The sequence below is a fragment of the Nestor notabilis genome, unplaced genomic scaffold (genome assembly GCF_000696875.1).
Source record: "Nestor notabilis isolate BGI_N333 unplaced genomic scaffold, ASM69687v1 scaffold4466, whole genome shotgun sequence".
NCBI lineage: Eukaryota > Metazoa > Chordata > Aves > Psittaciformes > Psittacidae > Nestor > Nestor notabilis.
The window spans coordinates 52,233-69,225 of record NW_009933156.1 but is presented as its reverse complement, the minus strand read 5'-3'; the positions used below and the strand labels follow the sequence as shown (position 1 = coordinate 69,225).

The window sequence follows — 16,993 nt, the reverse complement described above, 5'->3', positions numbered from 1 at the left end:
TGCCTTATCTCTGTAATTGCAAAGTCTGTTTTACAATATTTTTCCCTTTTCTCTTTTTTTAGTAATTGAACTGTATTTTGCAATTGTTTCTGTGATACAGAATTCATTGTATTGTTTTAATGTACAAGCGAGATTTCAACTGCCATTCAAGGAAAGGAGCAGCAATATCATACAACTTCTCATAAAGGAGTTTACATGCCAACAAAGATCCAAAATCTTTGTAATTCCTATTCTGTTTTGTTCTTGCTAACTTGCAAAGTGAGCATCAGCAACTCAAGACCTATACACAAATCATGAGGAACTGTACAACTGCAACAGATTTGTTTTGTGTTTTGTTTTTCTAAAAAAGTATAAACTTTAGGAACATGTTGACCAACCACCCACCCGCCATTCTGAAGACGTGGGCACACTTTGGACCTCAACGCAGACCTCACAAATAATTCTGACCATTTAAGTAAACATTGGAATTTAATAAATAACATTTTGTATCAACACAGAAATACACATAGTTCTTTAAAAAAATATTACCTTACACTAAAAATGCAACAATTCCTAATCCTGACAAATATACAATTTTGTGGAGGCTGAGACGGCAGGATTCCATTTCTTTGAACAGCTGCTGTACTCTGTTTTACCACCATTCCTGGACATTTTCCTTTAAGCTTGCAGACATGATGCTGACACTGCTACAATATGGTGCCTTCTTGAAAAGCTTCTATCCACCTGTTAGAAAATTAAACACTCTTAGGCAGTTGCTGGTAAAAGTGTAAATCACACTGCTCTGACTAGCTACAGGTTCACACAAGAAGTAACATCGTACTTGCATTACCAGTTGGTCTGTTTGTGCGAATGCCAGAAATACATTCAAGGAGTCCAAATATACAAAGCTTCCTAGAGATGTATTAGCTATCAGTACAAGGCCAGATGGTAGAAGCATTGAAGATAGTACTGGACTACGAAATTTAGCAGCTCAAACAGTAAACGTCTGTTAAAATTTATTACTACACTTACTTACACAAATGCATCAGGTACTTCCTTGGCCCTAATTGGAAAAAATCAAAGCAGCATTTATTCTGGAGGTTCAGCATAAGTCTGCTAAGGATATTAAATACTCAGACAAAGTTTGCATTTTAAGGTATTTAATGTTATTCCTAGCTACAATAAAAGAGAGTACGTTCAATTTCAAGTTTTCCTACTGATGAAAAAAGCAATTGTCTGAACAGGAAAATAAAGCTATTGAATGCCTTGGATCTTTTTTTAGTTTTGTTTTATATAGTATGAATAAGGACACAGCAGAAACAAGGGAATGGTATTGTAATTAACACGGAAACATTTGTATGCATCTGCAAGACAAAATACCCCCCAAAATCAAATAAAGACTTAGAGATTTTGTGTAGTGTAATTAAGCATGTTCTCAGCTGTTCAAAATTCTCAGTTATCCTGAGTACTTCAGGTTTTCTGAATATCCCTATTTGCACAAAACTATACATGCAGCCACTTGAATTCTTAAGTATTAATAATGGACTAGTTAGCACATGACATCTATCGTATTAATGTAAAATTCATTAGGGAAAACTGTGGTGAAACCAGTCAGATAAGCTAAGCATATAGACAAGATAAATGTACTGCTTCCATGCTGATTTCTAGTCTACTCCGTGATTCATATAGCAAATATTTTCTCCTGATTAATGACCAAGCTTCTAGGTTATTTCATATAACACACACATAATACATACATTGATAAATATGACTCCAAACTCGGACACATCAGCAGGACTTTAAATGAAACAGCTTGTGTAAGTGTTCTTTGAATTCAAGCTTTTGGTCTGAACATACTAAGCGTGCCTAAGTGCTCAGGCATATCTGCACACACACTTCAAATGTCTGTCCCTTACGTTGTAAGGCTTGCTTTATTTTCACTGTCATATATTAATTAAAAATAACTAAAATTTACAGCTGGAAATAAAAGAAGGGACACAAGAGTTCTTAAAACACATTTTCTGATTTCTCCAGAGGTAACAATTCAATTTTCACTTCAGCAGACCAGGGATAGAGAAACAGGCTAGAAGAATAGGCTAAAAAATGAAAGAGTTCTTATTTTATCTTAGTTCGATTCTCCTACATTCATTCTTTTGAAAAGGACAGTCTGCTTCTACATTTAAAGCGTTTCAGAAGTCCTAATGAAACCAGGACCTTATGTTTAAGTAATTAAGAAGTTTTATTTACATATGTTATAATATGCCTCTTCTGTACCTATGTTTAAACTGTCAATATTAACATTCATGGCTTCTGAAACATTTTCTAGAAAAAAGTAACAAATTAATTCAAACAGTTTCTTACTTTTGAGCTGAATGGGGATCATCTGCTTTAAATATGTAAAATAAAGTGTTTTTGTGCAGTAAATGGAACACTCTAGACTCTGAGTTTTCATCTTTTACTTCACTGACTGTGAATCCAAGTAAAGGCTGGCTCTCTAGTGCTGCCACATCCTATTTTATGGGGGAAAAAAAGCAAACAAGACAAAATTGAGCATGTAAGACATACTAAGAAATGCATTTAGACTTACTCATGCACCATACCACTGCAACAGATTATACAACAAACAGGTTGTTACAAATAATCATGCACAAAATGCCACTTTTTATAGTCTCCATGCATGAATCAGGCGACAGGAAATAACAAAACCTCGTAGACTTCAACATTGCTGTTCCTCTTTTTATTTCCCATTTCCCTGGTAACATCTTCATATTCTTTTTTCAAGCGCCAGTCACACTCCAAATACTTCTGATGGCTAAACTTACTTTGCTTTCTGTCGCCAAAAATTGACAGCATAGGGAAAAAAGTGTTTTCCTAGCCAAGTGGTTGGCTAGTAAAGAGTAGCAAGAGAAGCTGCACCTTCTTCTCTCCATTTAATTTCAAAACCTGGCTAATAAGGCACCTTTTCCCTTCCTCATTCATCTCAATCACTTCCTTTTCTTATGTCCAGCATTTTTGGAAGGGGGAAAAAGGAAAAGGCATTTTCATCCTGTGCATATTCCAAAACAGTGTTTTGTAACTAGGCAGGGACCTGCAATGCTTCTGGATAGTAAATAATAATGAATGTACATAAACACCAACGCATCAGGTGAAGACTTTGATAATTGCCTCGACATTGAAACAACAGTATCCTGAGAAAGCAACATTTCTTGATACTGGAAAACAGTCAAGTAAGGCTTAGCAATCTATTTTAATATCCTAGGTTTTTGCACCACTAATAAGCAGTCTTTTTACCACTAATCTTCGTATCACTTGCAACTAATAAAAGTAGTTTAACTGGAGTTTTCTGGCTAAGGCCACACTGGACCTTCCCTTGAGACTCTAAACAATGTCTCCTGCAATGGCTCATCAAGATGAAAAATAAAGATAGCTATACCTTAGTTTAAAGAAAATAGGAAAGGGTTGATTTTATGATTTTTGAGCTGCAAACTGAAGCTACTCTGGAAGGCTGGTATCAGCAAAAGAAAATGTAAGGTGACTGTCACAGACAAATATGTCTTTCTTTACACTTCTTAAAGTATCCTTTGCAACTGCCGGGAAAGACACAGTGCTGTAAAATGTTTGTCAAATCTTTGCAAAAGTAATTGTTTTGTACATACTAATTGAAGATATTTTTAGATATACTTGGGTTTTTTACTGTTGTCAGTGCTGGGGTGGAAATAACATCACCGTTCTGGACGTAATTCAGAAATCCAAAATAAAGATTTGCACTACAGGAGGAACAAACCTGATCATAAACCAGGAAATATCTAGAGTGGAAATGGCATAAGGGTAAAGAAGAGTAATTTTTACACAGTCAGGATAGGCTGGGCCTTACATTTTGAAACAGTAAGGGATAGCAATACCTTTAAACAAATGCTTTGGATATTTTGCTCTTCAAAGCTATTAGCAAACTATAACATGTAATACAAAAAGGTGAAACCCAAGATCTTCCAGTGCTACAGTGCATCCATATATGTTGCAAAACATTGTAAGATGCCATAAAACTACATCCTCAGCACATGCTGGGATGTGCAGAGCTTGTACATATTGGTTAGATTATTCCACACTGCAACAGGACTACACATTCTAAATAAAAAAAGCAAATGCCATTAGGTAAGATGCATTTCTTCTTTGTACTGCAGCACTGTGTATTAAATAGTAACTCCAGGCTGAAGATGACAGTTTGAGGAGAAAAGATTTAGGTTGCTCATTTTCCAAACATTCAAAATACCATATGGAACTTCAGAACAAGACACTTGAAGATGCTTTTATAAGGTTGGTTTTGCCACTAGCCCTATGTGATGCATCCAGACAGACTCCCCTGTATTCAACTGACTCAGAACATACCTAGAACTGTGCAATGGTGTGCAGTGCAGAGGAACTCAGAGCTAGGTCTGGAATCAGAACCGGTGTAGCTGTATCAGTGTATTATGGTACCAAGCTCACTGGGTCTTTTCAAAATACTATATTGCAATCAGACCAGTTACTGTTAAGTGATCTAACTATAGCTTGTTGCTAGATGATAAACAACTTTGTTACAAAGACAGTATTATCATTGCTATTTGATTTCTAATATGTAGTCTCTTACCTCACTAGCAGCATATGTATATAGCACCTTATTTTTTATAACAAACCATAGGTGTTTCCATGGTTTCTTACTGCCCTTAGATCTGTGTAGGTAGCCACTCATTGTAGAGTCTTCTGTATTTGCTGAAACCTGAGGAGACAAACAAACAAACCCCAGAAGTACGTATGCATCTGTCCAGGTTTTCACAGTACAGCTTTTATTAAACCAGATCTCCAGTGCCCTGTCCTGTCAAAGACTCCAGTTCTCACCAGATCTCAAGCTGATGTTGCTAATTAACTCAGATGGCTGAAAGAAAAATGATTTTGTCTGGCATCACCTAATCTGGTCTGGAAGAGAGGCTTCTCCAGTCACCAGGGTTGGAACTTAAATTTGATGCAACAGGACAAAAGAGGGCTGAAACACTGAGGACCACACACAGCTGGAGAACACACATTCCTATGTAAGAAGAAAAATTACTTTCTTCCTTTCCCAAGACCTCCAGCATAGGTAGGCAGAGTTTAGCTCTACCTTTCCTAATCATAAGCCAAGAGCTGAGTTGGTGTAGGAGTCTTCTCATTGACTGTTGGTGCAGGGATAAATCACTATTCCTTGAAACACAGGGAAGCAGGAAAGAAATTAAAATTCCAACTATCTCCCTGAATCACATTCTCACAGGTATTTATGCAGTTTATATTCTGCTTCAAAGTTCAGGTCCCTGCCGATATAAAACTAAAGGCCAAACCACTATTACAGGCAAATTTTGACTTTGTAGATTTCTAAAAAAGATGTCCAAAATATGGAACTATCTTTTTCATTGTTAATATTGATGATATAATACCAACAAGGCATGACTTCTGATCAGTAAAGCACTTACTTCTTTGAGGGCTGCAGGAATTTTTTTCTGCTTTCTTCCAGAGGGAATGCTATGTAAAACTGTAGACAAGGCACTTGATGGAGATTTATGGTTGACTGGGGATCCGCTCTTAGGAGTGCACTGGTTATCTAAAATGCATAGGATGAATATATTGCTTTATGCCACAGGTGACTTAACACAGGCAATGATTCTTGGGCTTTTTTCTGAAGAACAGCTGACATTTTTCTTCTGATTAGGTGTTTCAATAGTAACACTTAATCACATTAAATTCACTGTGGAATTAACTTTTCAGTATTATCATCAACAACATGAATTAGAATCTCCTAAATCACACTCAGACTGAAAAAACAACCCAAAACAAAACCCACAAGTAACTGAAAACCAAATGGATTGGTCGTGTTTGTTTACAGTCTCTTCTCTTGATGTTGAACTACCTTTGCCCATATGCAGTGTGAAAATTAAGTCTTAAGAACCACACCAAATTTTGAGAGCTGTCCTCTGTAGTTCAGCCTGTGCTTTACCTCTGTTCCCCAACTCTGTCCTTCAATCCTCTACATCTGTTATCTTCTGAGCTTTTTTGAGTATGGGTGCTACACAGTTCCTCTTCCAGCATCATGCCATCATACATGCACTTCTGGAGATTCCCATCTCCAGAGTCAAATCTATATTTCTTCACTGCCACTGGCAATTCCTTCATCTCTCTTGGGAGGACTTCTGCAACACTTCACTCCTTTAAAACCCTCTTTTCTAGCAACACCCACCACTATGTCATAGCCCATCCTGGAAGGAGTAGCTTCATTAACTCTACTTCTAGAGTTGCCCCTGAACATGGTGAGGTTCTGAAATAGTGAGCAGAGCGTGAGAGCAACTGGATTGCCAGCCGTTCCCACTTGGTCTACAGCTCTCTTCCCAGCTAAAAGCACCTGCAATTACCTGCAGCACAGCAGCCTCTAGTGCCCACCGCACAGTCCTGCAGGTGGTCCAGACAATCCGCCTTCCCCATCATCGCAGGCTCCCACCACCACTTCAAGGGTGGTCGATGCTGCTTTCCACATCCCCGTGAACAATGTCATCCCCAGCATGCTAGAAGCCATAGCCTGATTATTTCCCTGGGGAATCACAGATTTCCTGGTACCCTGGAAAGCTTGAACTGTAGCCTCTGCCAGAGGGAAAGGCAGCAAACTGTTTCAGTCCCTGCTTATGGCTCATTTGTATACTCTATACTAGAGTCTTTGGACAGAATTCAGAGCAAGTCTTGTGAGATGGGGCTGGATTCCCATTTTACTGGTCAGTGCCTCCATTGACTTTATGTTTGTTTTTGCATAAAGATATCATGAAAAGCAATATAACACTAGTTATCTCAAAAAGAAAGCAGTAAAAGCTACATTACCATAGGGCAAATGCATGTTTCTGGAAGAGCAAAAATATTGAAAATTCGTGTTCTAGCTTACTCCACAGAAACTTGTTTGGGCTTTTTTAAACTCAGATGCCTATGACTTGCCAGACTCTGACTAGCAGAATTAGGCAGTTGAAACAAGCAGTAAGTATGAGGCACAAATATATCATGTTAATAAGGGCCATAAAAATAAGACAGTTTGTGAAGCATTTTTTTACCTTGTTTCTGTAGCTCCCTGAAGCAATGATCACATACTCTTGCTGGCTGGTTTTTCATGTAGTCTAAACCATGTTTATTTGATGAACAAGCTTGACAAACAATCTGGAAACAGATAAAAGCATTATTGTACATGATGTGTACCAGTAAATCACCAAATGCTCAAAGACATTCAGCACTGTCAAGCCTGTAACAGAACCTGAAATGGGCACTATATTACACTGAAAATGGTTTAAGATTTGGCTTTACCCTATGTCCTTATGTTCAACATGCTGCTCTTTCCTCCTCTAAATTATAAAAATTTAAATACAAAAAAAATCAGTTACACAAGTCAATAAGCCAACATTAATAATCCATGAAGACTAGAACAAACCTATTGTCTTACTGAACTGTTTAAATCATAAGCTTTTACAGAACTAAAAATAGTAATTGCTCTCCTGACAATTTCTCTGCAACACAGATGTCTCAAGTGCATTGAATTCTGTATTCTTACTTGATTGAAACAAGAAAAATAAAGAGTTTAGCTATACCTGTCATAAGTGTTAAATATAAAGCAAGTTTGGTACTAACTTTAAAAAAAACCCATTATTTATCTTATCAAAATTGGCAAGGAAGATATTTTTCTCATTTCAGCTAGCATTCTCTGTTTGTAGTATGTAATTGCAGAGGCAGAAGGCAATCATAAATAGTACTCCAAAACGCAAAATAAGAAACATGTAACAGATGAAAAGGTTGAACACTGCTCTGTCATAATACCTTGCTCTAAAACAAAGAAGCAAACAACTCCAACATGATGGTTTTAATCCATACAATTGTGTAACAGTACAGTGTTCCCTTAAAAGCATTGTGGTGCAACCAGGCTCCATCTGCATTTAGCACACAAGGAACGTAAATGACTAATGGAAAAGGTGATGACAAAATTGTCCAACCTTTCCACACGCCCTGCAGTGATGCCTTCTCCATGTCAAGGTGAATTCACTTGTACAGATCATACACATCGTGGCTCTAGTATCAGGGATCCAGATTGGAGCCTTTGATCCAAGAGGACTATCTTCTTCCTGTTTCTCTGGATCTGCCTGAGAACATAGGCAGAATATCATTACATCAGTGATGAGAAATAAGATTAATATTTAACAGTGATTATAGGGTAACTCTAATTAACACTAGAAAGCCTTCTCTGATAAATTGTCATGGTCTTAAATGTTATCTGCTATTTCATCAGTGACCATTATAATGCAACCCTGAAGAGAGAACAGCATTTAATTAGTTCAAAAAGGCTTTATCAGCCTATTTATATCAATAGCTGCTATATTTTAGTATCTTTTCATTTTATCTTTCATTTAGCAAGATTACTGAGAGAATTGAGAAAGCTAGTTTGGGTTTTCTTGGAAGAAAATAATTGTGTATTTATGAACCAGATAACATTATGATATATTGTTCTGTTCACTTATCATTTACCATCCTGTTTTATTATTAATTATGGAACACCCCTTGTTTCTTCTAAATACCTGCAAAGAAGCTTTGTGTTCAAAAAGGGAACAAACCAACAATAATGGTGTGATATACCTCTTCAAGACTTTTGCTAGGATTAAATGTGATTCTCTTTTTTGTATATTCTTCAATTGACTTGGAGATAGCTTCTAACCACTCATCTCTTTCTGTAGCAGAACTGTTGGAGTAAAAAAAAATATAAATTTATTATTATTAACATTCAAAACAAAAAGCAAGTGTTGATTAGAATTCTCCTGGCTTTATTACACACTGACTTAACTCTCTTGCAGTTTCAGTTTTATAGACCATCTCCAGTCCCTACTGAAACTGGCTTTATTTTTTTGTCTGTATGGTATCAGCCATTTTGTTGATTAATGCTAAAAAAGATTTCTGTGCCTGTTGTTATAAGGTGGATTCCCTTCTCCCTTTCCTCTTTCCAAAATACCCTATGATTGTTTCAGGGCTTCTACGTCATTGTCCTTTACTGGTCTATATGGTGCTCCAAGAAGAAAGGCATGGGCCCTCCTCTCTTGATAGGGACTCTGAAATTTCACCAAGCCTTTTCTTCCTCCCTGCCACTTCCTTCTAAAGTGCAGTTCGTTATACCCAACCCTATGAAATCTTGAGCTTCTGTCAGGAAAAACATGTTGTCTCTTCCCCAGCCTTGTGCTCCTACTAGGTCATGCTGCTTTGAAATGATTCTTTCCTTTCAAATTTTTCCATTGGATTAGCTAACCCAAAGAGATAAACATATGAGCTTCCTACACCTCTCCATCCCACAGCTGATGGATCACTAACCAAGTGCAAGGAAAGCATTAGGCTGAAGTGGCCATGGTATGGGAAGCAGAGAGAACAAGGAGCTCCTGGCACAGCCTGGAGCTACACTGGATTCCATGCAATGCCAAAGCACTTCCTCTGGTCACGGGCCCATCACCACTTTCATATAATATAAATCCATGCTGCTCCTGCTGCAAAGGGCAGCCTACTATACTCCCTCTCAGCCACTAGGTCTTACTTTCACCCTTGTGCCACAACACACATGCTAGACACAGTGGGCTATGTAAGTACAGTGGGCTGGACCGGTAAACAAATCCATATTAAAGCAACCATTCGAGCTGCCCTTCCTCTGGGTCAGTTTACTGACTGGGTTCACACTATGCAGCACAGAGGGTGCTCTGAGAAAGTAAGAAGCAGTTTTGTGGCAGAGGAACAGCTAGACATGTTTAAGATGCAATGCCAGCTTAAAAAGGGCTTCTAAAATTTAAACCAGTACCTACTACCAACATTCTTTTTATTCCCTGCTTCTTAAATAGTATCAAATAAATTAATTTGGAATAATTAATTTGAATAGGATAAATATATAAAAAGGAAAGTTAGGGAAGAGGAAAGCAATGACTTACACTAATTGGGTGTGCAACACCACTTACTTTTTAAGTACATGAATTTGGAAGCTTTTATCATATTTGAACCTTTAAGGAAAATACTCTGAGCCAGGGTTTTGAACTGCATGAAACTGAGTACAGAATCAGAGCGGACAAATCTGGTAAGGTTCCTCCTCACAGGGGAAGCCTGTGAGACATGAGGGGAAAAAAACCCCAAAAACCATCTAGCACACACAGCAACAAAATCAGAACAAAAGGAGAGGAAATAAGACACAAGGAAGGGCAAAGCAATGTATTATTGTCTGTCCCAATATCTCACACTGTGCATGGAACATTTTGTTCAGTTTATTTACTTTTGCTGCCTCATCCGGAATGAACAACTGGTCTGCATTAGCTATGTAACATTCATAACAAATCAACTCCTTTGGCTTTCCCAAAATCTGGTTACATTTAATTAGGTTCCTATAACTATATTAAATAATTAAATTTAAAGTTGGCCTGGTTTTAGGAGATTAAGCATTCCCCTATCATGTAGGGATTGCTACACATGGGGCTGCTTGCACATAGCTTATGTCCTAGTATTCAGCTGTGGAGCTCACACTTGGTAGGTTTGTTAGTGCTAGCCTTTAGGATTGCTTACAGTCTGTTAGAATGTAACTGCAAAGGCAGTGCCATCAGCAACTGAATTGATGTAATGGTATGGTGCAGCAAAATAGTCAGCGTTCCTTCTGCTGTCACTCCCAGCCCTCCTCTCCAGCTGCACAGCTCTACCAGCTTCCCTCGCTGCAGGTCCAGTATTCCTTGCAGCCTTCCAAAAGTAATTTTGTTTACTAAAATTGCAGGGTTTTCTTCAGGTTTTTCAAACTTATTATTTATTTAAGATTTAACAAAACAGCAGAAAACTTTGCATGGACTGCAGAGAGACCCAGCGATTGTTATTACTGGCAAACGTGCTTGCTAGGGGCACACACCGCAGTTGCCCAATGGAGCTAAGCAGCTCGGTGGTCCCAGGAGGGCTCACAGTATACCCCTGTTGTTTTCAGGATCAGAGCCTTAGGGCACCTCTCCTAGCTGAGCTAGTATCCCACGAACTATCCTTACGTTAGGGGAAGCAACACAGCTAGGTCTGCCTGGGGTAGCTCTTTGCTAGCCTTATTCAGGGGATGCTTGCCTTGAGGGAGATGGGGCCAGCTGGCCTCACACCGCCACGACTATTGTTTTCAGGACTGAAGCTTTACTTCTGTACAGTGCTGTATCATGCAGATGTGCTAACTTGTTTCTCCAGTTAAAGAGATTTCTAGTACAATACTGCGTTGTACCATGTAAAACAAGACACATTCCTACAGATATCCCAGGAAAACTGAAACGTCAACACAGACTAGACAAAGCAGAATAAATAAATATATAAAGCAGGCAGTAAAACTAAACCTGAAATGATAAAGACTCTTGTTTAAGCATTAATCTACACTTCTTTTATTAGCTGGCTTACTTTTTATTACTAGCAATTTTTCACCAGCTGAATTGCTACCCTTCCCATCTCTATCCCCAGGATCATTTCAGAATCTCTTCTTTGGTGTACACTCCACATAATGCTTACTGTTTGAAAAAACACAAAAGCAAACTTTGTTTCCAGTGTCTGTAAGATTAATTTGAACAGTTTTGCAATTAAGATTTTTACCACAAAGGAATCAAGAATCTGTTAGAATGAGATGTCATCAAAAGGCAGATGTAGTCTATATTGACAAGCTACTGATTCTTTTCACACCCAGGATATTTATCAACAGGAACAATATATTTAACTGTGGAAAAAATAATACATGCAAGTACCTAATGCTGGTAGTTTTTCACTTGTTTCCCTCCTACACCACAATGGGCCCAGGTCTCACAGATGGGTAACAATCTGAAAACTGCTATCTTACACCTGAGGCCCTCAGCACCTCCTTTATCCCCAGCAAATGCAACCTCCCCTGTCACTGTTGTGTAACTTAGGGCTCTTACATACATACAGCTTCCAGCAAGTATAAAAATAACGGAACTGAATGCTGCAAAGACACAAGATCAACACCACTAAAAAAGAAGGAGCAAATCAGAGCAGCTTTAGTTGGTAATGTGAGGTTAATTCCAGTAATTTCAAGGTCAAAACAAAAACATGTCACAAACTGCCCAATTTCATGAGAATGTTACACGTAAGGGGTTTTCCCCATGAGACTACCATGCATTTCCCCATGAGACTAACATGCATTTCACAGGAGTTGCTTTTAATCTACCACTTAATCAGTTCCTCAAAGGGACAAGTCCATCCTGTTTTGTGAAAGAAGGTAGGTTGTATTTAAAGATTACAATCTTTTTACAAGTTCCAATGATTTTTTACAGGTTTCTTAAATGACTGAATTAAAAGTGAAATGCTGTTTTGAGTCAATCAGAGATAAATCCACATTGCCTACTGCAGTCCCATAAATGTCTTCATGTATTTGTGTGACACCCAGTCACCAAGGCACCTAAGCAGCAAGGACCTGCTCATGTTAGACTGGAGCAGAATCATACTCTAAACTGTGATATATATTTTTTTCCCAACCGTGCAAATGAACTATAAGAAATATTTAAATTTGTTGAAAGGAGTATTTTTGTATTTTTTAAGTCTGTTGTTAGAAATGACTATTGCTCAGACAATCGAGCTACTTCCTTTGGCTAATTTGACATGGTTAACCTTGGCCTACCCCTCAGCTAGAGATACTGCTATCTTCGTGCAGACACCCTCATGTCGGTATTTACAAGGTCACACAAAAAGCAGCAGTCTGCCCTTGCTCAGCTTTGCTAAACAAAAGAGAAAACGTCCTCCTTCATTGGTATCAGCACTGTCACAAATATCAGAACATATAAAACTTCAACTCAAATGTAGCAGAAACAACAATTGACAAAATGAGGTCCTTGCTAAAGGCACCTCAGTGAAGGCAGACCATAGCTGCTCTGGATTAGTGGCCATCTATCCTTTTGCTTTTAAACAGAGAATTTGATTTTCTGGTAAAGACAAGCATCATTCCAATAATTGCTGCCATTTCCATAATTTCAGGTTCACTGAGATCCATTTCTTCTTTCAATTACACTGTTATTTTAGCTAGAAGACCAGGCTGACTTCTTCCTATTTATATCGGTTACCAATGAAGATAATGAAATTTATTGTCATGCTTCATATCCTGTCCTGTTAATGCATGAACAGAGTACGGTAACTTTGGAAGAACAAAAAAACCCACTGAAAAGCAAAGCCTAAAATTAATTGAATCAAAACTGTTTGAATTCTCATTCCTCTCAATGAAAGGCAGTGAGAGGATAATATTTCAATTAAAGTTTTTGAAGGTCTAGCTAAGCTGAAAAGCAGGAACCAAGCAAAAGTAAACTCACTATGATTGTTAAGTGTCTTGAGGACAGCAGAACCCCTACCAGCTGCAGCCTTAAGCCCAAATTGCTCAATTATCAGCTACGTTTACTATATCTTTTGTGCTTCTATCCATCATTTCACAACAGGCAGTCTTCCTTACAAGTTAGGGTGAAGTGTATCAGAGATTATAAATTCATATGGGATCTGTGAAACTTATTACATGTGACCAGGCTTCCTTTCTGTTGGCCCATTTAAAAATATACTTAAATTTTCAAAATCAGATTTTGAATGTGAACAGAAGTAATTCAGAACAAAGTCTACCCTATTTCCAGAAACCCATCTATCATTCCCTCTGTTCTGTAACTACTCCAGCCAAGGGTAACTTTGCATTACATAAGTGCACAATGAGCTATAGAAAAAGCTTACATGGCTTATTCACTTGCAAGACTTACCTTGCTGAAAGAATGAAGGATCTCTCTACACTTTCAATATTCAGCTCATTCTGATATGCTTCCTGGGTTGGCTTTTTAACCTTCAGTTGAGAGAGAAAACTTGACATTCAAACTGAAATGGTACTTTTACAGTCACTAGTTTTACTTACTGTAAAATCCCTTACACTTTTACTGCAGACGGGGTACACTGGAGAGAAAAATCTCTGGTCATACATGACTCCAGAGGGCCCAGCTACACTAAGATTACATGCAGCCCAAATTTTTATTTCACTGTGGCCCATACTAACACCGGAGACACGCAGGGGAATGAAGCTCAAGAGCTGTCAGACACTTCCCACCTGTGCTTTAACATGCCCAGGCCCATTGCCTTCAAATCACCTCCTGCAACTGGGCCTAAGAAGGCACTGCTGCTCCTGCAGGACAAGATGCAGCCCACCCATGTGCCCCAGAATGGGTATCTGTGCCATACCACCAAGGGCTGGATTGCCCTGCTAGCCCTTCTGAGCTACCAATTTTCAAATATAAGGAGGTTTAAAAGCCACCATGACACATCTGCTGGCAGAAGAGATTCTGCAGCTCTGCCTGCAAAAGCTTGGACCTGGGCACCAGCTCTGCACTGCAGCTGGACTTGATGCTTTTCTCTCACAGCACCAGAGACAACTTACTTGATTCCCGAGACAATGGTTTGTTCCCACTGTCATGTCAGAGACCATGTCAATATATGGCATGCGTGTCCCTTATCACTACCCAAAGGGGCTCAGGGCTTTATTTGATGCTTTTCACAAAGGCTCAGAAACAAAAGCCGCGTCTCCCCTCACGGTTAGCAGATCTCTATAAACCATGGAGATTTGATACACTAGAGATTTCACAGGCAGAGATGCCTAACCTCTGCGTGTGGGCAACAAAAAGCAGTCACAAAGCAAAAGAGAGGCAGTCTAAACAAGTAGGCAGACTATTCCAGAGTAGGACAATACTAGATGAAATTCAGGTAAGACTGTCCTGCAGTGATACTGTGTGGTTTTTTTTCTTTAGGGAAACCTATATAGCAATCCCACAGGCCATATTACGCATGAAACGTTCAGCCTGTAGGACTGCTTTGGAACATAAGCATCTTTAAATCTCTTTCCAACAATAAACATAGTTGCGTTTTGAACATTTGAAGGCATGAGTTTAAATAGATTTGGAGGAAGATTCATTTTAACAAGTGACTCACCTTCATTCCAGCCAATGACAGCATGTTGTTGAGTTTATACATCCCTGACTGAACTGGAGTTGTATATAACAGGGCATCATTGAACTGTAATACAGAAGCAGTGTTTTTTAAGGACCAAAGGCTGTTTAGAGACAGATAATTTCAGGTGCATTTTACTGGAAGTACAGAACTCATACAGCACTGAGATCAACTGTCCAGAAAGGTATCTTCTACTTCCTATTATTGCACTTAAAGCCCAAGAAACATTTTCATGTATGAATTTAGATAACAATAGGTGTCTATTTATATCCTTCTTGTGTAAATATACATTTGGCACATGAGTAAACAGTGCACAGATGTCAAATAACAGGCTGTCAAAAAGGACAAAGATGTTTCTCGTGTACACCGCTGTACTGTATAACAAACTACTTTAAAAGAATATTAGAATTAACCATTCAAACAAAGCAAAACATTCCAGAAACTCAGAGATAGCAGAATTAAGATTAGCAATTTATAATTATAAGGACAAACTTATCTGTATGTATCATGTGAATTTTACCAGTTTAAATGTGCATCTACTGTTTATTTCCTGTTCCACCAGACTTGGCTTCATTCACTGCACTTACTGAACAGCTATTGAGATTTATTTGTTGCTCAACAAATGAATCCAAAGTTCATTTAGTGCACATAAACACAGACCAGAAAACTAAACCGCCTCATCTGTGAGGTTCTTGGCAAAATAACCAAATGTTTCACAAGCCTTACTAAATCTTCACATGATCAATGGAAAAATGGCTGCTTAAGTGTCTAAAGGCATAAACACTATCCTGCATAATGTTTATATTTATATATATTTATATTCAAATCCCACCTCCAAAACTCACCACCCCCACAACCAAAACAAAGAAGATCCTAGCTAGAGCTACTCAAATTCATCTGATTTGGGAAGTCCAGCTCGACACAGCACCAGATTTTTGAGAGTATTACGTTAACTGATAAAATTCGCAGTTATCTCAGTGCTTTATATGCTACAATCTCCAGAGCATAAGACAGTCACTTGCAAGCTTAGAATCCATGCTCCATGACTGCCGAGGGAAATACTTATTCATACTACAGTAACTGCAATGCAGATTTCAGCTAGGACTGTGGACCAACAATGCCACAAATTATACACAGCAGCAGTTGCCTTACCATCTAAATAGAAGAGATAAACAAAAGGTTCAAGCGGAAACAGAAACTTCAGGGATGCATGGAAGTTTCAAAACAAAACAGTAGCAAAGACAGGAAAAGAACCCAGCACCTAACTTCTAGCTCAGTGCTCCGCTCAGGATGCAAGCGGGCTCGTGGCAGGCAAGAGAGAGGAAAAGGAAGGGAGGCAGGGAGGGAGAGAAGGGTGCAGTAGCAGCCATGGAGTTGTAGGTTTTACGATCTGGTACAGCTAAGTGGGATGGAGCAACGGTGTCAGTTTTTGCACTATGACCATAACATCTTCTCAAAAAAGCACTCAGATTTTAAATGAGCCTTGTTCAAGCAGTACATTTTAGTAATCAACAGTTTTCTGTTAAAATTAGTGTATATGCTAAGAGGTGATCTCTCCAAATTAAAACGGAGCAAGTAACACAGCAACAACTAGTCATTTTACCCATTACCTGAACTTATTAGTTACTTATGTTTGTGGTGTAAGTTTCAACCACTTAAAATTACACTAGAGTTAGGCACACAGCAACATATACAATGTCTTACCAGAAAAAACATTCGTGGCTGCATGACCTTCCGGGACAGCTTCATCAGCGTTCCCTCTTTCAGAAAGACCTAGCAAATTAAAACAAGACATTTGAAACCTAGCTTCTCATGGCACAAGCTGTACAGATGAGCTGACTTCTTCATCATCATCGTTACTATGATTATGGTTATTATTACTACACTAGAGGTGCTGCAGAAGTTTTGGGATTCCAGGCTCCCCTTCTGAGAAAGGCTGTTCAACCCTTAGGATTCTCTAAAAGTGAGTGTGAATGGCTGCATTACAGTT

The 16,993-nt window shown here is 38.6% G+C and overlaps 1 protein-coding gene across 1 annotated transcript in view; it reads right to left on the bottom strand.

Annotated features, from left to right (window-relative positions):
* Positions 1–686: 686 nt before the first annotated feature.
* The window catches only part of FGD6 (FYVE, RhoGEF and PH domain containing 6), a gene marked incomplete at its 5' end in the record, with an annotated part of 59,223 nt that continues 42,916 nt past the window's right edge, over positions 687–16,993 (bottom strand). Inside the window, 10 exon segments of the mRNA XM_010016721.1 lie at positions 687–723; positions 2,341–2,489; positions 4,607–4,735; positions 5,460–5,587; positions 7,074–7,176; positions 8,001–8,147; positions 8,638–8,740; positions 13,773–13,852; positions 14,986–15,069; positions 16,708–16,776. Of these exon segments, the coding sequence (XP_010015023.1) occupies positions 687–723; positions 2,341–2,489; positions 4,607–4,735; positions 5,460–5,587; positions 7,074–7,176; positions 8,001–8,147; positions 8,638–8,740; positions 13,773–13,852; positions 14,986–15,069; positions 16,708–16,776 (1,029 nt within the window).